This window comes from Falco cherrug, chromosome 10 (assembly GCF_023634085.1).
Source record: "Falco cherrug isolate bFalChe1 chromosome 10, bFalChe1.pri, whole genome shotgun sequence".
Classification (NCBI taxonomy): domain Eukaryota; kingdom Metazoa; phylum Chordata; class Aves; order Falconiformes; family Falconidae; genus Falco; species Falco cherrug.
Window position 1 is genome coordinate 21,557,118 of NC_073706.1, and position 20,735 is coordinate 21,577,852.

The window sequence follows — 20,735 nt, forward strand, 5'->3', positions numbered from 1 at the left end:
AACGCATGTTCTGCTTTTCAGAATGGAGCCCAATTGGTGAGAAGGCCGTTTCCCCAAGCCTAATTACTATAGTTTCTTATTCTGTCAAGTGTGCTGTCCAAAAAAGGAAAGGTTTGTGATTTTTTTTTTGCTTTGAGCAAGGCAAATTTCTATAAAACTTTGCCTTTATACTTCTCACATGAAATTGATAGTAGGTGTAAGATCAATCAATTACCACTTTGGAGGAGAAAATGAAAGTATCTACTCCCTGCTGCAGTGAGAATTCCTCCATTTCCCAGCTTTTATTCTTCTCTCCCACTCATGCAGGAGTATTTCAATAGTGATCCCATTCTGTCAGGTGTATTTTGTATTATAATTTTGCATTATTAAAGAGCAAGCCTGTTAGTTTTACTGTGCTGGCTGTTTTAAGTATGTTTGTGTTAGGTTTTTTTTATCCATTCCAAGTCTGATTCTTGGGCTTCGCTAGCATTTCTCCTGCCCTAATTTGGACAGCCGGGCACGTTTCACCTGGCAAGGCAGATAGACTCAGTTTCCTTTGTTAGTTGTTCCGTTACCCAAGCGTGAGCTGAATGAGGCAGGATCATCTTCCTTCAGCAAAGCGACTCTGCTGTGTGATTTAAAATTCAGTTGGTTTAACTTCAGCTGTTTGATATGAAAGTGCAAGAGGGGAGAAACAACAGCTGGAAGGTGACGTTGGCCTTAGCCAGAAAGCAGGAACGAGTAGTACAGCCCCTGTATGGTGTGGGTACGCCCGAGACATGGGGCTCCCTCCTCCTAGAAGCCAGACCTTGTGGTGTGAGTGAAGAGTGAGTGCTTCAGTAACTGCACCTGTGATTTCTGCCACAACCCTTTTTAGATGGTTACTGAACCTTAGGTCAAATGTTTTGAGAACTTTGGCTTGAAGCCTGTCCAGTATCAAAGAACCTGTAGTGTGTGTACAGCGTAGCACACAGCTGCCTCAGACTGAGTTTAACAGAATAGGGGCAAGGTAAGGAGTGTTCATCTTGAAATCTGTTAGGATTTAGTCTGTTTAACAATTAACTTCTCAGGTGACATTGGGACAGCACTTTGCAGAATGCTCCAGGGTGATAAAGAGACTCTGAATTCCTAACTTTGTAACTATACTTTCCTCTGTTTGTTGTTATTAGGAGATGTAATCTCTAGGTCAGGAGAAAATGAGTTACTTAAATCCCTTTCTGATGAAATGCGATTTTCCTTCAGAACACAGAGATATCCCATCTGACACAAAAAAGAACAAAGAGATGCCAGGGGATGTACAGTGTATTACTTGACTCAGGTAATTAATTTGATCAAACAAAAAAGTCAAAATTTGAGTTTAATGTTAAGTTTAATCTGAACAAATTGATTTAAAAATACAGTATAAATAATTCTTAACTTATATAAAACTTGATTAAGAATTAATTTTTTGGTTTTTGGTTTTTTTTTTAACTAACTTTACAAAAGAGCATTACTGAACATAGAAGCAAGACATTTTAACTGTGGCCTTTTTGTTAAGACATAAAATATGTACACACTCACAGTACTTTTCTTTGTGCAAAACATGTACTGACTGATAGACTGTACCTTTCTGTACAAAGACAATTTCAGCTTACTTTGCATAGTATAAAAGCAACACAAAAAACCACTGGATACATAACTTTGTTGCTACAATACTTCAGGTAAACCTTTTGTAAAAATTATTAGACATAAAATTTCTCCTTAAGAGCCAGTTTTAATTCTAAAGCAATTAATAAAGGATATTCCAGTATAGAGATCTTGCCAATAATGTCCAGAGCACACACTGTTCATCATACAATCCAAGATGTGTGCAGTGTGATATCAGTAATTATGGCTGCTGACAACATTCAGCAATTTGATATTCCCAAATTAGTCTTCTGACACTTCAAGTTTTCTTTGAGGAATATACAGAGTTCCTTGAGAGACTTGATTGGCGCCATCTGAATTTGCAGATGGTGAAGACACTGTGTTTGGCCCTCCCGGTGTGCGGAAAAAGTTCTCTGTAACTCTTTGGGGCTCGTGGGATTCCTTTGGAATAGAGGGCTAGAGAGAAGAGAGAAAATCACTTTCATTTAAGGGGAAGGAAAAAAAAAAGTGAATTCTAGTTTTAGGTTTCTCCAGGACATTAACAAACACTTTTTCCCGAAATTTAAAAATGGAAAAACTTTTTATCAATAAGAATACACCTGTATTCCTTGATATATCTATAAACATATATAGATATAAATAATTAAATAAAAATATTTTTTAGGTCCCTCTTAACTCCTTTTTTAATACAAAGAGATCTTGGGCAATAAAGTATTACACAAAATACACAGAGAAAGTACCTTTTGAAAAAAAATATTCTTTGAAAATCCTCTACAATCCTATTAAAAATCCCTAACATTAAATGCAAGAACTTGGGCAGATTAGGAAGGAAAAATCAAGTAACACATGGATAATTTGTTAATAAGTGTCATCTCAGATCTATGCCAAATCCTCCCTCAAACAGTTGTCTCTTGGTATCTTGTAGTCTTCCAGCTGGCTCCACTTCCACAAAAAGCCACTTGTTCTTCCTTTCTAACCTCCCAGTTATATTGTACTAGTGCCTGGCCTTCACCACCAGCTCTTTTTGGGCAGTGCTCATTTATAGAGATTTAAAAAAAAAAAGTTTCTTTGAAAATTTTACCTGCTGTAAAGGAATTACTGCACTATACTTCCTACTCATTCCACCGTGGTCAAGAAGTTGCAATTTATTTTTATTTACCTCTTCTTCCTGCAAGTTTGTGTTTTCTGAGCCATGGCTAACACTTTTTGGTTGTGAAGAGACTGGCACGTGCTGAAGAACAGGATTTGCAGGAACTTGCACACCAGCAGGTATTAGTCCTACGTGCTGCAGCGTGAAGTTCAGAACTGACGAACTTGGACTTTGGGCAGGGCAGGTATTACTCGAATTGAGACAGGAGTTGCTCAGTACAGGTGCAGCAGCTATAGAAGTTGGTGACAGCATTATATTCAAGGGTGTTACGTGAAAAGCAGGAATGTTAACTGCTTTCAGTTCAGACGCTGGCACTGGAATAACACCTGAAACAGAAAAGTCAAGGGTTGAAGCGGTTAAAGAAACTGAGGCTCAAGGCATTGCACTGTAATATCATGAGCTCGGTCGGATGAATCTGGCCTGTGACCCCTGAAGGCAGACAACTGTATGCCTATTCTACGTAATACTCACCGGTAATGGGTGAGCTGTAGGTAGTGTGCTGCACTGAGCATATCCCAGCTTTCTCTTTGTTAAGAAAGCCTGCCTTGTTGCCCTGGGTGCACTGAGTAAGAGGAATAAGATAACCAGATGGAAAAAAAGTCTGAAAAAGAAAAAGACAATACAACTTTACCCCAAACATGTAATAAAGAAAAAAAAAAAATCATCAAGGTTTTCTCCAAAGTTGCACCCCCCTTGCCTGCCTTGTTCTTATTCCATGCCTGTACTACTGTCTGTGTGAAATTAGACCCAAGTGACTCAAGGACACACTCTTGATAGTAATACTGCCCTACTGCACTGAAATCAGTTGGCTCCACTTCCAACTGATATCCTCAGTGAAGAACTGGAAGTCTATCTGGGATTAACACAGTGCAATTAGAGCAGACTAAAGAGAAATCCTGATACTGAATACTCTTCCCCCCTCCCCCCCCCCCTCCCCGGAAGAAACATCTGGACCCAGTAATCATCGTGTCACCTCATTCTTAGATTGTGTTTTTTTGTAAAAAAAATATTTGAAGGCAATCCTTTTGCATTTACAAGTTCTGGGTTTTTGTCAACAGAACTATTCTTCATTCAGGTTCTCTATAGTAATAAGTTTTCACTGCAAAATGCCGAATTTTATTGACGAAGGGAGTTTCATGTGATTCTGTTTCAAAGTATTTGAAAGTAAATAAACACAACGGATGGACAGGTAAGGGATCTCAACGTGGCCTTATTCTACTTAGTCTTAGTTGCAATCATCCCAATTGAAACCTGAAAGCCACTTTCTGTCCTCTTATTTCTGTATTTAATGCAGAAACAGAAGTCTTACATTCCTACAAAATAAGGTTTTAAAAGTGCACTAAAAATAATCCAACTAAAGACAATCTATGTATGTGTACTTCATTATAGCTTTGTTTCTTTTGCAAAGACTGTAACTGATGTTTTCCCAGGTAATGGCAAGATGTGCTTTAGAGTCTGACAAAGCTTACCTCGTGAGCAGGAATGGCAAGTGTTACAGGTATGTCTTGTTTAGTTTGGATTTTGTCCTCTCCTTCCAGAACATCTTCTCTTTTACACTGGTCATAGCAACTTGCCATGTTTTGATCTAACGTTTCAGTTTTGTTCTGTCTCTCTTCCTGGACATTGTCCATTTTGTAATTCGTTTGTGAGCTACTGGAAGATGGTCTTTCATTTTTCATGGATACTCCCTTTAAAAAAAGTAGATATAAAAACAAAGGCAGTCATTGTAAGACTTAACATTCTCAATTACAGGTCTACAATGATATTTATACTTTTAAAAAATTCGGAAAGCAAGCTTTCTCATTGCTCCTGATTCCCAAGTTTGTGTTATAAAAACTTCAATAAGACAACCTGTTCCAGGTTATCCCCTCTCGCTCCTTTACAGCTAGTGGATGTTTGACACCACGTTGTCACAACACGCTGACAACATTTCACAACTGTTTTGGCAAGGACAATTTAAACCAGCCTAATAATTTAAAGAGACGTAACGCATTCAACAACCAAGGAGTAGGAAGCGATCCAGACCCAGTTTCTCCATACGCATCAAGTATATCTGAAAGTCTTATCATCTTCATGTGCTACATTATTGTACACCAATCCAACATTAACAGTCTGCAACTGTTAGAAATACTTAGAAGGTATCAGGATTTTGGGATGTTTCATGTTCAGCGACTTTTATGTGTCCACTTTCCCTCCTGACACCTCTAAAGCAAAGTATGAACGCCAGCAAGATTATCAACCTGAACTGCTCCGGAATCACTGTATAAATAGGTGAGTCTTGACACAATGTTCTGGGAGTTGTTTTACTTCGACTAACGTGTACATTTTGACATGTCTTCTTGGAAATAAATATATGAAAGAAAGATAAGGGAACAAGGAGAAAAGTACAGCCTGATCCTAGGTTGGTGTTTCAAAGGTATGTTATATTGCATACTATATATTCTGCCTGATGTTTTCATATACCAGTGAGATTATGTGAAATTTGAGATATAGGTAGATATATGTGTGTAAAAGAACAAAAACCAGCCTCCCGAACATCAGCAAGAGCAACAAACGAACATCATCCTTTCAAGCATGATGTTATTTAAAACACCTAAATGCAGTGGTAGACTCCTCAATCCCTTTAAAAATGAGTAGGTGGCCACATTATTAAGCTATAAAATGGCATTTTAAAGATAATTTAACTTACCAGAGAAGTATCAAGACTTTCCTCATCGCTTCTATATCTCTTAATTAAATTATTCTCTGGTAATGCTTGTGATCTTTTAAGGCACCGCTGTGAAGAAGTTTGTGATTTTGTACTCGGTCTTTCTTTAGCTGTCAAGGACTTTGTTGGATCACGTGCAGCTATCTGATTGTCCCTTCCCTCAGTGGTTATTTGGTGTAGTACCTCTGAATTAATTCCAGTTACATTAGCACACGGTAGAGGCTGCAACATGATACTGGGGCTGTACGTCGTCACAGTGTGGGCTTGGGAAGGGTGCAGATATATTGCATATGAAACACCAGAAGGAGCGTGAGGTAGTATTACTGGTGAGACAGAGCTGTGGCTTGGAGGACAGACACCGAGCAGCTGCGTGAGAGCTGGCTGCTGAGAGGGGGCTGCCATGCAAGGAGGTTCGTGGCTGGGGGCTACCGCAGGTGAGGACAGACTACATTGCAAAGCTGGTCTTGACAACTTCATCTCTGTTGCTTTCCTAAAGAAAAACAAAACAAAACAAAAACACACACACCAAAACAAACAAACAAAAAAGCCCAAACATCTTTTAATACTTTCCTGCAGAAATTAATGCCTCAACAAAGTATTTGCTGCAATACAAAGCCTTAACACAAACTTGTACTTCTCAATCCACTACAGAGAATATAAGTGGAGGAAAAAAAAAATAGCCTGCAGTATCGGGGATTACCAGTGTTTGCAGACTGTGCCCAGCTCAAGCTGAGCATAGCTTTTATTTAATGGCCAGTGACAAAACAAAGCTTCCCACCTTAACGCTTGCGCAAACTTACTTTGATTGTCCTTCCAGCTGATGTTTAGCGACTGCTGGAAGCTGAGCCATTTTACTTGGGAAGGCTGATAAATTTTGATCCGTACCTGGTTGGCGGGGGAAAACAAAACAAAACTGTTAGTACATCAAAAGTAGAAGTTAAATTTTGTCTTGCAGAGACTACGCTGTTTAATGTGGCATACATAATTAATGAGAAGACATTAAGACTCCATGTTATCTGCAAATAACAGCCATGATTTGATCAATTGGATGGTAGTTTACATGAAACTAATTTTAAAGCCTCTGCTCCACTGTTTTTTTTCCCCTCCGAAGAGAATACCTGAGAACAACATCAACATCGATAGGTAATTTTCTGGCAGTTTTATAGCACGCAGAACTGCTTAGATAGTAAGACCTACAGCACCCTTTTCACAACAAACCAAGGTTGAGGCAGTTCATAAAGATACAATATCCAGAGAATCAGCTATTTTACACAAACAGAAGGTTTGTAGCCAATGAACCATCACATGAAGTCAAAACAGTGATATGTAAAAAAGGATTTCATGTTCTTCTTAAATCCAAATCAGTAATATGCCACTCCTCGTGTCTTTGCTGTGAAAGAGGAGGCTAGAGTCTCCTACCTCATGCAGAATGTAGTCCAGATCTCACGGGATCTATTTCTTTTGCTGCAACTGTACAAGCTGTGACTAGATTTGGTTCCCCAAACTGGAAAGAGCTTCGACTAATCGCAGAGCTTATGCACTGAACACAGATCAATTTAGCTTTGTTTTCACTATGGATCCTGTAAGGCCATAGGATGTACTGGCAAAACATATTTTCCCCTGTCCTGTCTACTTTTGACATGACAGGTTTCTTACCAGCAGGCATACTCATGCATCCGTATCTCCTATGAGAAGATGGCAAACCTGAACATTTAAAGCAAGACTACTTCCAAGTTAAAAACAAACTTAAAAAAAGATACGTACTTGGGCTTATTTTAACTGGACTGGTCGGAGCGGACTGGATCTTTCTTCTGTCATTTTCTATACTTTTAACTAACTTTATTAGAGATGGATGTCGAGTGAAGTTTTGCTTTCCTTTTGAAGGAAAAAGGTTTTTTGAACACTGCTCTTTGGAAGGGATGGATTCTGACATAGGTGGGGTCGTAGAAACTGGTTCAAGTTTTGTATCTGAAAAGCAGAAAAAAACCCCTAAGAGTAAGTACATCTCATATGCAGTCAGTAATTAAAAGCAGTTATTTGAGCCTGGCTTATTATTGAAGTCCTAGCAGCAGCAAAAACGGGAACACGAGAGTCTCAGTACGAGTTCATCTGCTACCTGGAAACAAATGCAGGTGTGCTACGCTGCCACGGAGCAACGGCAGTGATGTGAGTGGCAAAGACTTTCTGCTTAGTTTACTCTGTCTTTTGGTCAAAAAAATTCTAACAGAGAAAACAAACAAACAAATGAAAATTATGATCAGAAAAAAAGTGACCCATACACCTACCCTGAATATTTGGCAAGATCTCAGGTCCTGTCCACTTGAATGCTGGTTTTCTTCCTCTCTCCTCTGTAACATGAACTTTCTTGATAAGCTCAAGGCTACTGAGAACATTCGCTATGTCATAAAGTCTCCTAATTTTGGCTGAAATAAAATGAACAAATGTAAAGTATAGCAATTCTGATGAATAAGTTAACGTATATCAGATTTAAAATGTTGTGATGCCCTTTTAGCAGCTACAAAGAAAAACCTCTATCTTTTCTTTATAACAACAATTTTGTGGGACAGATATATGAAATAACATACCTTATCACAAGATAAAGTTTATGTGTAAAATACTATGACAGAGACAAATCTAGAAAAGAAAATACTGCTAAGTATATTATGCTAAATATAGGGGAAAAAAATATTTTCAAAACAAGTTCTGTGCAGTGACCAAACCTATACAAATTCTGAGTGGAAATAAGTAGCTTAAAAAGGAGGTATGCACATGCAACGGCGAACATGGGCAATAGGGGAATAAACACACTAAAATCCATCAGGACAAATACCCTGCATGTTCTTAACTTCTTAACTGGTTCGAGATCAAGCTGTTAGGGGAAAGGTTTAGGCAGCAGTCAAATTACAAGTGAATTCTGGACTGCAAAGTGAACCTGCTTAGGCCAAAGCTGCTGCTACGGAAAATTTAAATTAAACACTTTGGTGTTCCCAAAGGGAACTTGGGACTGCGCTTGTTAGTTAAGAAGGTGGTAAAACATGCGATACCTGAAGTACAGACATAGGGATGGAATGCCCTGAAAATGCTTGTATTGCGATACAGACATTATGGAGGAAGAAGAAAGAATGAAAACAAACAAACCCCCCAGCTGACTACCCACCCACCCTCTCTATGTTGCCATGATGCAGTGGGAAGGAAATTATGAACTGAAACCAGCGAGGATCAGTTTTCCTTTTGCATAGATATGGTTCCACAAAAAAAAAATAATCTAAGGAGTCTATCTGAGAATCAAGGAAGGGTGCAATTTTCAATGAAATCCACAATTAATTCTTGATCCCTCAAGAGTGAGCACATTTTTGGTTATTACAGATGTACAGGGCTAGACCTAGAAGCGCCTTTTCATTTGAATGGAGAGGACGAGGAGGAAATGTGCAGGGAACTGAGAGCAGGGTAAAAACGAAGAAATAATGGGCAGTTGCAGTATTGGGTTTCACTTCTTCTCATATCGAAGTTATTAACAGGGCTTTTACAGAATTTTTTTAGATTTCCAACAAGTAAGTTATATGACTAGAGCACAGATTTGCATGATACTGGGGCATCTTTGAGGAGATGACGCCGAAATCTTTGAAAGACTGCTTGAGGAAAGAGAAATTGTTACTAATAAGCAGCCTTGTGACATCATTTCAGGAGAGAGGATTTAGTGGACTTTTTCCTCTTATGTGGTCATTTTGTCATTATGTAGCAATGACTACGCACAAGCGGGTCCCTGTTAAAAACCATGCAAGGCGTTCAGTGAGTTTTTGGAGGCTCAAATGTATTTATGGCAGGAAGATGATGGTATTTTACACCGTATGAACTAGTAGTAACATAGCTCATTTAGCTTATGCTTGATAGTTTACTTACTTTTAAACTTGCTTTTATCTAAGTCTTCTAACTGGTCTTCTCCAATCAAGATTTTAGCGGCAACTTCAAGGCTTACTATTTTAGGAGTCGATACAAGAAACAGCATCACAAATTTCTGACTCATCACTCGTAAAGACTTGTCTTTCCTGCTGTTCACTGATGCTGCAGCAGACAGGAGAAAGGATTAAAGCATAAAGTGACTTGGCAGCTACAAATGTTTTTAAAACAATTCCTTTAAAAAAGAAATTTGTCAGTAATAATTATAAGAACAAACAACACAACAACTAGGCAGGGCTGACGTGGACTGAAGTCATTTTTCTACATGGCAAGAATCAGGTAATTAGATAGATACCAAGTCGAACTACAAAGAAGAGGGTGATGTTTCCCCCTGTGTATGTTTCCTGTTGCCTGACAAGTTGTACTCTTAAAGATGCCTAACTGCAGGTTACACAATGTATTTAACAACCCTTAATTAACATTTCTTCCATGAATCAAAGCTAAATTAATAAATAAATGAATAAATTTATGCTTTTGGCTTCTGTAACATTCAATGGTGACAAATGCTGCAACTGGATTTATGTTGGGTATGTTTTGATAGTTTCACCTGATGCCCCCTTGTTCTTGCACTGTAAAACCAAAATCCATGTGAGAGAATTGAACGAATTAGAGAACTGGAAAAGTGCTGTGCACTTTTTCTCACCACAACCAGTTGCGGTGTCTTTCAGGCTGTACCATTTCAGGAAAAAAAAAAGTCCAATAAATATCTATGAACTTGGAAAAAATGGTTATCATTATAAGCACATATTGTTCTTGGCATTATAGAGAATTATTACCAGCACGAAATTCCATTCCTGGGAGCTCAACAAAAGACATTTCTGAGTGGTCATTTGAGCCAAACGATCTTGCCATTTCTTCGTTTCTTTCACCGTTGAGATCAAATTCATGCTCATACTCTCTTTTCTTGATCATCTGTATTTGCTGTGTGTATTTGTTCTCTTCTCCAACTCTTTTCAATGCCTGCAGGGTTTTGGAGAGATTATGTCGCCCGTGCCAAGCGTATTTGTTTTTGGCGAGGCGGCTCACCATGTGTAGGCTCTCTAGCACGTTCACGATATCATATATGCGTCGACGTTCGACATCTGAAAAAGAAAGATTAAATTGACCATAACACATTTTATGTAGTAGAGATGTCATGTCACACGTTTACCTGAAACGTGGTTTGCCCAGAGAAGGGATCCGTTTCCTGTACTCCCCCTCCTCTTAATATACTTCTAAGCCATTTTCGCCAATTCCTCATTACAAAGGTCTCTGAAAACAGCCCTCACAGATCTCACCAGCAAGGAAAAGAAAACCTTCTGGCTTTAAAAACGGAAGAGCTTGCTTGTCCAGTTATACTTGGTTTACAGCATTCCTTCAGAAAAAGAACTTACTGTTGCCAGAAGAGCCATTAGATGAGTTTCAATACAGCTTTAAAAAAACCCAAAGCATTTTTAATTATTCATTGCATCAGTTTTAGATTGCCTCATTAAATAACCTTGGAAACTCCTGGTAGCAACTGTTTGTAACGTGTTTTTATATGTTATTGTATTAACATGCTGTCCTTTTTCTTTTGTTGAATTCTTGGTTTTGACTAGGCATTTTCCAAAAGTTGTTACTTTGTACAAAGTATAAGTAGAATAGACATTTTTTTAATTTGCAAGTCATCCCTCTTCTGTGTCCCCCAACATATTCTGAAGATATGACACCGAAAATTTTATAGCAGGATTATTTATAACTGTTGTCAGTGCCATAATCTGTAGAATACTGTTATGTCATAGTTGTCATTAAAAAACCTTCAGCTTAATGTTAGCAACTTAAAACTCTTGGTAGATCGTTGGTGCACTATAAAAATAGTGATATAAAGTGAGAAAGTTACATTTTAGAGAGCAGAAAATAGTTTCTTGCTTTGATGTCACGACTGGACAGGAAGCTGTGGGTTCAGCTTGAGAAACGCTAGGTCCTGCCACAAAAACCCAACCACTAATCTTAGGCACCACCTCTAGATCCAAAAAAGTGCATCTAGTTATTTGTAGTATCGGCAATAATTGAGATGTTAAATCATAAACAAAATTCAGGGTTTCTCAATTCAGCTCACTGAAGAAACGTTAGCTTTTTAAAATAATTGCTCTAAGAATGAAAAGCTTAAAGCTGGGTTTAAGTGAGTCTGACAGCACTAAGTAGACATTCAGCATTTCAGGGAGCAAAAAAAGTACTAACACAAGTGGTAGGTTATTGGTACATTTGTATGAAGAAATATATAATAGCATATCTGCCAACTTACTAAGCTCTTCAGCTACTTCATCAAGGCAAATGAAATTATCTGCTGCAGCACTGGCGTGATCAGTATATCGAGCTAAGAATTTATGACACAGTAATCCTAGGCTTTTCTCTTTGCGACTCGGTTGAGATTTTTCATATTCATCTCCTGGTAAGTGCTCCTACACGGGAATAAGAAAAAAGACATTTTGAAATCTTCGACAGTATGTAAAGGTAGATATTTAACAGCTTGATTGTGAGCCACTGTCCAAGGTCCAGGGTCCTCCTTTTGTCCTTCACACCTGTGAAATAAAAGCAGCAAAACGCTACCTGTATGAAACTAGAAGATATCCTTAGTTACACTTGCTAAACCCTCCAAAATCAAAACTTAAAAAAACCCCAGTTGCAGTCTGTTAACGTATAACTTTTTCTAGAGAATAGACAGCCTTCAGCCAACTTTCAAAAAGAAGAAGCAAACAAAGATGACACCTTTACAGCGTACCGGCAAACAGTGTTTTGCCTGTAGAATCTGCCTTGCAGTGTTTGACAGTTCCCTCCGCCGCTCCCTGCTCCTGATCTCGGGGCTAGCTGCGCTGATCAGCATTTTCAGGTTGGCAGTGGGCGTCCATGGCTCAGTGGGCAGGAGTTCTTGGGGTTTCGGGGGGGTGGCGAGTGGCTGACAGCCGGGCTGTATCTCTGCCAGCACCGAAGGCGAGGCAGCTCCTTGCTTCAGTGGCGTTCGCAAGGCGCTTCTGCACAGCTCGGGAGGGTGATTTTCCTGTACCGAGAAAAAGGAAAGGGAGATGTTGGAAAGGAGTAGGGCTGCGGTGCACCGCGGGGGGACAGGGACAGCAGGCTGCGGGCAGGGGGACAGGGGCAGCGGGCCGGGGATAGGGGACCAGGGCAGTGGGACAGGGGCAGCAGGCCGGGGACTGGGGACCAGGGCAGGGGGACAGGGGCAGCGGGCCGGGGAGAGGGGACCAGGGCAGGGGGACAGGGGCAGCAGGCCGGGAGCAGGGGTACAGGGACAGCGGGATGGGAGCAGGGGTCTGGGGGCAGCGGTGACTTTTGGGTGTCTGAAGTCAAAGGCCACAGTTTTAGCCTGAACTGACGGATCGGTCCCTGGGACCTTTAGCTTAATTCACCTTTTCGTATTTTATTTTTTTTCGTCTCTGGGGAGGGCGCAGAGCACACGTTAATGTCTGGCAGAAAGCTATAAAGGCCGATGGGAAGATGGGAATAGCTTTGTTAATAAAACAGAGGAGGCGCGGTGGGAGAAAAGCGGGCTGTTGCGTGGCCGGGCACGGCGCGGCGGCCGCGCACGACGAGGGGAGCCGGGCACGGCGTGGGGCTCGGCCGCTCGGTTACCGCCACCCCACGCTTTCACACGCGTCCTCCCGCACCGAGCCCCGCCGCCCGGCCCCGCGGGCTGTCAGCGGCCGCGGAGCGGAGGGATTACCTTGTCGCCGGTGCCCATCTCCCGGCCCGCCTGCTGCATCCTCCCGCCGGCGCGAAGCCTCAGGAGCCGTCGGTCGCCGGTCCTTCCGCGGCGCTCCGCATCGCACGGCCCACCGGTTCTGCGGGACCGGGGCAGCCAGCGGCGCGTTAGCGGGGACCCCGGTGCCGGGCGGGTGGCGCCACCCCGGCCGCTTCCCGCCGCGCTCCTCCCGCCTCCCGCCTCTCGGCCCGCGCGCGCCCACCGCCCAACGGCCCGGCCCCGCCCCGCCCATTGGCCGCCGGCGGCGGCGGCGGTGGGCGGGGCCCTTCCGGGATCCCGTTTAAACATTTGGCGCCACCGTCGCGTCCCGTGAGCTGCCGCGCCGCGCCCGGCCGTGTCTCGCCCCGCCACCCATCCCGCCCCGCGACGGCGAAAGCCGGCACCCACCGGCTGCCCCGCGCGCCCGCCCTGCGCCGCCGCTCCCGGGGCCGGTTTGAATTCGACCCGCTGCGCCGCCGGCGGGGGGGAGGGCGGCCCAGCCAATCAGCTCGCGGCATTCCGCCCAGCGCAGCCAATCGGAGCGCGGCGTTGCCCAGCCGTTCCCTCCTCTCCCTCCCGCCGCTGCCGGCGGGGCTCGCGCCGGGGCCTTTGGCGGGTTCGCGGCGGTGGAGCCGGGGCGCGCGCCGCCTCCTTCCCTCCTTCCCTCCCCGCCCCAACGGCCGCCGCCGTGAGGGGAGCGGGCGGCAGGACCCGGGCCGCGGTTGCTAATTGGATTAGCGCGGTTAATTATCGAATTATTTGCCGCAGGCCGAGCAGATCGGTCGTCCCTCGCGGCCGCTGCGTCCCGTGGCTTTTCCGCTCCTTTAAAGCACCGAAATAACAGCGCCGTATCCCGTCCCGCGGACGGCGGGGCGGGGGATGGCAGCCCGCCCTCACCTGCGGTGGGCGCAGCTTCCTGGGAACACACTGAAGTCACTGGTGTGCTCCGAGCTGTGAGCAAAGCCCTTATCAAACGGGGGGGGGCGGGGGAAGGACCTTGCTACCTGGCCGGCCGCATGGCTCGGTGCGCGGTGGGCGCCCCGGGTGCTCGCTGCCTGGCCGAGGGGCCCCCGGAGATAAAATCCAGCAGCTGCCTGAGATGCTTATCGCAGGTGTTACGACACGGCTGGTTTGCAGGTACGCGTTTGGGACTGAGGATCAGTTGACTCTGGACATTCATTATGCTAGACTTGGGGTAGCACCACGGCTAAACCTCTTGATTTAACTGTAAAATCTTCCGAAAGAAAGTCTTTGAAAGCACGGACATTCAAATCGAGAAGTTGCCCATGTAACTTTCACTCTGGTAGGCTAGCCGCAGGGCAGCTGAAGCCTGTTCCCTTGCAGAACACATATACCTCACCCTAAAAAGTGATGTTTAGCTTTGGGTTGACATTGGCTCTTTCCCCTTGTTTGTGCTTCAATGTAATTTACCGTGCTTTGGCCTCTTGTAGAGGGTGCGCTAGAAGGTGTAGTTGTGTGTTCTGGGAACTTGGAATTGGTGCATCGCTCACAAGAAGTTCAAATCATGAATACTGAAAAATAGTGGTGGGTTTTTCCCCCAGGGATGAACACATGTGATACCATTTTTGCTGGAATCTGAGTTGTTTAAATGAGGAGCAAATACATTTGCGTGTTTCAGAAACCAAACTGGGGGAAAAATAATCGGGCTTTTATATTCAAGCTGTAGTTTGATTATTTTTTTTTCCTTCATGCAAAGCTTTGACAATTACCTTTATCCCCTAATCAAGAAGCCGTTATCTCTGTTCAAACACACTGTAATATCCCTCGTGCCTTTTGCTCAGGGGTGATCTTTCCTAGTCTCAAAGTTAGTCTTAAATCTGTCCTGACAGTATCAGATATTTTAAAGCAAAGGTTAAAAGAACTGCTGACATTATTGCAGTTACTGAGATAATTGTTCTGTTAGCAACTTGTGTGCCTCTTCTGTGGTCTTCCTCACTATGCTACTGCCTTCACCTTTCTGAGATGATAGAAAGACATGGAGCAGCCCATCGCTGTGCTCCTTTGCAGCCATCTATTTAAGCTGTGTTGCCTTCTGCTCTTGCTTGTGTTTCTCTGTAGCACTAGGGATTAGAAGCAGTGCTTACGTTCCCTGCCAGGTACCTTTTTAAAGAGAAAAGCATAAGGATTAAAAATTGTATGGCCCTGATGTGGGAACCAGAGGCACCAGTACCAAGATCAGAATAGCTCTTAATGCATAACCTTGAAGCCTTTTGCCTGATGATTGTGTGCTGTTTGCTAGTTTCAAGTGCTGAATCAAGATACCACCTGATGCCAGAAATCAATGTTCTGTGTGATAAGTCATTTTATCTATGCTAGTTCAACTAAAGAGTTTCTTGAAGCATAGTAATGTGGATTGAAGAGTATGTGTGTAAGTATCCTAGTGGTTTTGCCAAATCTAATGAATGGTAAACTAGGATTATATGTAAGGTGGTTAATAAGTAAAGGATATGTTAATTGAAGTGCTTCTACTGCCTGTATTCTAGTTAAGCATGCCTCCTTATCTTGTCCATACTTTCCTCTTTCAGTAACAGCACTTGCCATTCTGAAGAAAGCACTAATCTGGTTTGCTCTGCACGCTCCGCTCAGAGTTGTACATCTTCTATGAACATCTGTTGTCAATAATGGATTTGTTTCAGCATGAACCCAAGGCAGCACACTTCAACATCTTGAGCTTGTGCGCTTCATGGATGTGGTGCTGTACTTCTGTCAGGCGGAATTGTAATAAATGGCTCACATAAAATCACATACTTAAAGAATTTTACTGAAATTGTTGTTACCATGTATAAGGTCACTTGCAGGCTGCCCAGGGAGATGGTGGAATCTCCATCCTTGAAGGTATTCAAAAGCTGGCTGCATGTGGTCTTGGGCAAGGGGCTTCAGGTAGCCCTGCTTGAGCAGGGGGTTGGACAGGATGAAATCCAGAGGTCCCTTCCAGCCTCAGCGGTTCTGTGATTCTGCAAGATGAATAGTGATTACATCCCTGAATGTAATCTGTTGTAAGGTTGGGGAAGGAAAAAAAAAAATACCTATGGTATGTGAATTTAAAAGATTCTGGTTTGTACAGCCTTCAGAAAATTGACCTTTCTGTGCTGCTGCCTGATTGTTCAGACTATTTTAGGCTGCTTTCCTCAAGGAACTAATTTGTGATAACTCTTTCTAGGACTGGAATTGTAAATTTGTAAACAATAGTCGCCTGTGGGAGCTTTGTGGGAAAGTGCCTCCAGTTAGGCATCTGAGTCCCTTGTTGAAATACTGCTTGTGGGAATCCTTGCTAGTGCTGCTATTTATTGCATGCATCTCCTCCCATTGTCATGTTTTCTTGCAATGTTTCTTTTACTCAAGTGAATTTTTAAGGAAATGGTTATCTTTCTTTATTATACCTTAATTCTAATATCTGATGGGTATAGAGGAGAAACTGCAGTCTTCCGCAGGTCTAGTCAAAAAGTTCATGATACAAGCGCACCCTGGAATATCTCAGAAATCTATCAGTAGACTGGGTTAAATATGTTATTTACTTACATTTTAAGTGTAAATAATGCAACTATTTTATTCAATAGAAATGAAAAGGAAGGCAGAGGAGATTAAGAAGTACCATGTAGTAGTCAGAAACCACAGCTTTTTCCTTATTCAGATGCTTCTGTAATGTTAATCTCTCCAGTCACTTCAAAATTCTGTAGTAATTAGGATTATAATATTTATCCTCATCTTCACTCTAGGTTATGTTGTAATAAAAATATATCTTTTTTGGACCTATGAATAAAGTTTTCCAGAGCATGAAGATGACTTAAGACTCTGCCTCTCGCAGAAGTGGTGTAAGCTCTTGGGTTCACTAGAGGTCAGACTTCTTTTACTCCTTTGTATCTACAAGACAAGACTGCTGTTCAGTCATGGAGATGTGCTTCCTGCCTGTACTCACGCCATGCTATTTACTCAGCAAAGTGACGTGTAATTTTGTACAGTATATAACAGCACTAAATGGCTTTTAAATTATTTTAAAAACCCCCAAACTTATAAAGATTAAATGTATACCTCAGGGAAATGATGGCAAATACAGGGATATGTGGAAGACTAAAAAATAGACAGTGTCTAAAGGTGAGCTCATGTGTTTTTGCCATCTAATGCCGCTGCAGACGGCAGCATGCAGTTTGCATCGCCTGGGTGGTCGGTAGTATCAGCTCTGCAGTAGATGTACGTGGCCTTAGTTGCATGTAGGTACCCAAAGGAATCGCTGCTGCCACTGGCTGCCCCGGGAACTGGTGTGCTTGCAGGGAGAAACGATGGGGGAAGAAATAACTGGCGACCCCAAATCCAGGTGCGGGAGCAGCACGGAGTGGCCGCAGCAGCAGGATGGGAACAGCGCCGGGGGCAGGAGCGGTGGCAGCGCCTGGTCTAGAAGGCACTGGGGAGTGCTTTACTGCAGCCTCACCTAATTTTCTATTCATTAGTCTGCATACAATTAAATTGTATTAGGACATATTATTGAATAAGTTGATTCAATTTAACTTCAGTTTATTTGCTTTCAGTTGTTACATTATCTTTTAATATTAGGCAATTTAAATCAGCTGGTCAAACCCTGAGGTGAAGGGCTGGGAAGGCAACAAAAAAACCCACCCACGATGGAAACCTGAATTCCTAAACAAACAAATGCCTTTTTCAGGCATGCTAATTTCAGGGAATGCTAATTAAAACTTAATGCATGCACTAGAAACTACACTGCAAGAATATTAATGGCATGATACAAAGAAGAATAGAGATGTAGCATTTTGGTGCTTCACTTTTGTTGGTATATTCTTTCTATTAAGATGGATTCCTAGGAAAAGAAGATAAAGGCACATAAATGTGTCTATATTCAAGATTAAACACGTCTGAGGTTCAACAGGACACATTCTTAGAGGTGCTGAGCATATAGGGCTAAGAGCGTGTTTCTACTTCAAATGCTTTCTAATTGTAGTCAAACATTTTACAGGTAATAACATCTAAACTATTTTAGTGTGTTGTAAATTTCATTCCTTCAACGTTTTAGAGACGAGCCATCTCTACGAAGAGTAGAGACTCGTGGCCACCTAAGTGAATCAATTTTTTTGAGGAATGAAGAGGAATTCTGCTTGCATACAGACAAGTCTTTCACTGAGATGTTATTTCCTGATCCAAATCTAAAGTGTAAGTTGGAGCAAAGACCCGTTTCCTTCATGTCCTTGAACTAGATGATTAGATAATTTTTTTTTACTTCCTTGTGTGCTTTTCACTTAATGCACTGAAGTCAGAAATTCATGGGCCAGCTAAAACACAGGGTAAGCTGTGATCTTGAAAACAGGTTATAGTCATATTGACAAAACCCACATTTATATATATATATATACAGGGAAAAAAATAGCATTTCTACACAAGCTGCAGATCCACTGCATATTGCATGCCTTGGTCTTACAGGGAGCTACACTGCAAGCCTCAGTGTCCATCAGCCCAAGCTTCTTTGTGTCAGATATTCTCCCATCTCTGCCTTTTGCTTGTGACTGACAGGAAAATGAGAAGATGAATGCTTGGAGAGGATGAGAGAGAGATGATGGAGAGGGGCAATAAAGAAGAGGGGTAGATAAATGTCTCGGAGATGAGAAGTGTCAGTAGTGCTTGTGTACAAACCAAGCAGTTGTGAAGGGCTGTGCTGGTATCCATTCTCAGCTCGCTGCTATTGGAAAGAGGTGCTCTTTTCATGCTACTTTGATAGTACCAGGCAGTGTTGTTCTAGATAATGTTAGATAGTTATAGATAATGTCACGAGCTCCATTGTGATATTGCGGAGGTTACTGCTGTGTATGGGTCAAGCGCACATGATAGTATTAAGTAGTATCTGATATTACTGCTTGACCGAAAACTCAGAATGATGGTACAATAAAAGAAGTTAATTCCCAGTTAATTCCCTGCCAAAATGTTCTATGTGGTGGAGTAAAAAAAAAAAAAAGCTTGCTATTATATTGTTATCTGCAGGAGCCCTTGGAAGATCTTATTTCCCTAAGTGACAGTGATACTGAAACAACTCTCTTTTGTATTTCGTCTGTTATATATTTATAGTGGAATCTAGTATGGATTCTTAAAGCCAGCCTAAGAAGCATTTTTCTTAAGACCTAATTTTATGAGGCTCTTGCCAATAAGCAGCATCTAAGTTCTTCAAAAGGATTCCTACTGCACAGACACACCCTAAAGTTAATGTTAGTTCAAAACGCAGATTCTTACACAAATTCCATCCTCCCTCAGTGCTTTAGCTGAGAAATGACACATGTAATGTTAAATGGCATGTCAATAGCAGAATACTTTGTACTGTAGGATTAACAAAACAGACTAAACTGACATTGTACAGACATACTTTACTCCTCTGGTTCAACTGAATAGATTCACAATAATCTTCTGTTGAATTATTTAGCTTAACTCATCAAGTTGGAAGAATGTTGTATTCACACCAAGGAATAAATTTTTCTCTAGTATAAACTGACTGGTTTCAGAGAATTTCCATCAGGAATTGATTTGGTTCAAGAATGTTAATAGTATTTTCTATTTGAAGAATTTTCTCCGTTTGAATGGAATTCTCCTTTCCCTGAATTTTTGTACCACGTTACATTTTGGTGCTGTTTTTCTCTGAGTTTGCTCTTCTCATGTCTTGCTTTAAACCTTCTGGCCAGCTCTGCCTTTGGAACTTGAGCTGCCTTTTCAACACAGGGTGCTTCTTGCTCTGTAGGTTCTCTTGCTGTAACTTCTGACAGCTCCTCTGTTTCACACTAGCTCTCTTTTAAGCTCATTTTTGGCTAAGCCCATCCAGAAGAGGTGTGTTCTTGCAGGCTGTCAGGTACCACAGTGACAGGTACGTGACAGGCACCAGCACTGGGACCTGAGTGTGCACTATAGTTATCTCTTAAGTTTGTGATGTAGTGATAAACGCATTGAACAAGGACTCAGCATTCTTTCTTCCTTCTTTCTTCCATCTTTCCAGCTGAAAGGATTACTTACTGAAAGACCTTCTTGCAATTTGAGAACTCTGACTTTTTAAGAGGTACTCAGCACCATATGCCCTGTGTCCCGTCTTCCTTGTAGTAAGTACATCTGAAAGTCAGACTATTAGTCTGTGCTGTGGATTCCACCATGTGGAATGGGTAATAAAAATTCCTTACTTCTTGGAAATCGCATGCATTATGATGGCATAAAGGGAACAGGGACTTCTGAGTTTCTTCCTTGTACTGTTAAAAGCCAAATTCTGTTATGAGTTGAATACAGACTTTTCTTTCCATTACCTAGTTTTCCTGTGTCTTCTGCGTGTAGAGGAAGTTATCCACCACTGCACAGATAACCTTTTTCTTTTTTCCCCTAAGAGGATGCTGCTTGAGTGTGCTAAATCCATGACAAAGCCCATAATATCTGAAATAAACTTTACTTGCACCTGCCGTATTCTGTTCCAAATGCCATCTCTATTGAAACACTCCTCTATATTCTGTGTATAGAATCTTAACCAAGCTGAATCATTTCATCTGCCACAAAGGGATTAAACATGTCAACAGTAATTATCTCTGCCTTATTCTCTGGCAGTTGTTTTTCCT

General features: G+C 42.0%; 1 protein-coding gene across 3 annotated transcripts; it reads right to left on the reverse strand.

Annotated features, from left to right (window-relative positions):
- Positions 1 to 1,329: 1,329 nt before the first annotated feature.
- On the reverse strand, positions 1,330 to 13,578 carry E2F8 (E2F transcription factor 8). 3 transcript variants are annotated; one of them, XM_055722770.1, is made up of 14 exons: positions 13,543 to 13,578; positions 13,117 to 13,234; positions 12,160 to 12,435; positions 11,683 to 11,839; positions 10,196 to 10,501; positions 9,363 to 9,524; positions 7,748 to 7,885; positions 7,227 to 7,430; positions 6,263 to 6,347; positions 5,445 to 5,952; positions 4,225 to 4,443; positions 3,227 to 3,356; positions 2,765 to 3,081; positions 1,330 to 2,061 (listed from the first exon to the last, which is right to left on the reverse strand). In XM_055722770.1, exons 2-14 carry the CDS (start codon positions 13,153 to 13,155, stop codon positions 1,888 to 1,890), a joined length of 2,715 nt encoding a protein of 904 aa, XP_055578745.1. In that variant the 5' UTR covers positions 13,156 to 13,234; positions 13,543 to 13,578; the 3' UTR covers positions 1,330 to 1,887. The 3 variants fall into 3 exon arrangements, with proteins under 3 accessions (XP_055578745.1, XP_055578744.1, XP_055578743.1); XM_055722769.1 differs by lacking the exon at positions 13,543 to 13,578 and having other exon boundaries at positions 5,445 to 5,852; positions 5,883 to 5,952; positions 13,117 to 13,480; XM_055722768.1 differs by lacking the exon at positions 13,543 to 13,578 and having other exon boundaries at positions 13,117 to 13,480.
- Positions 13,579 to 20,735: the final 7,157 nt, after the last annotated feature.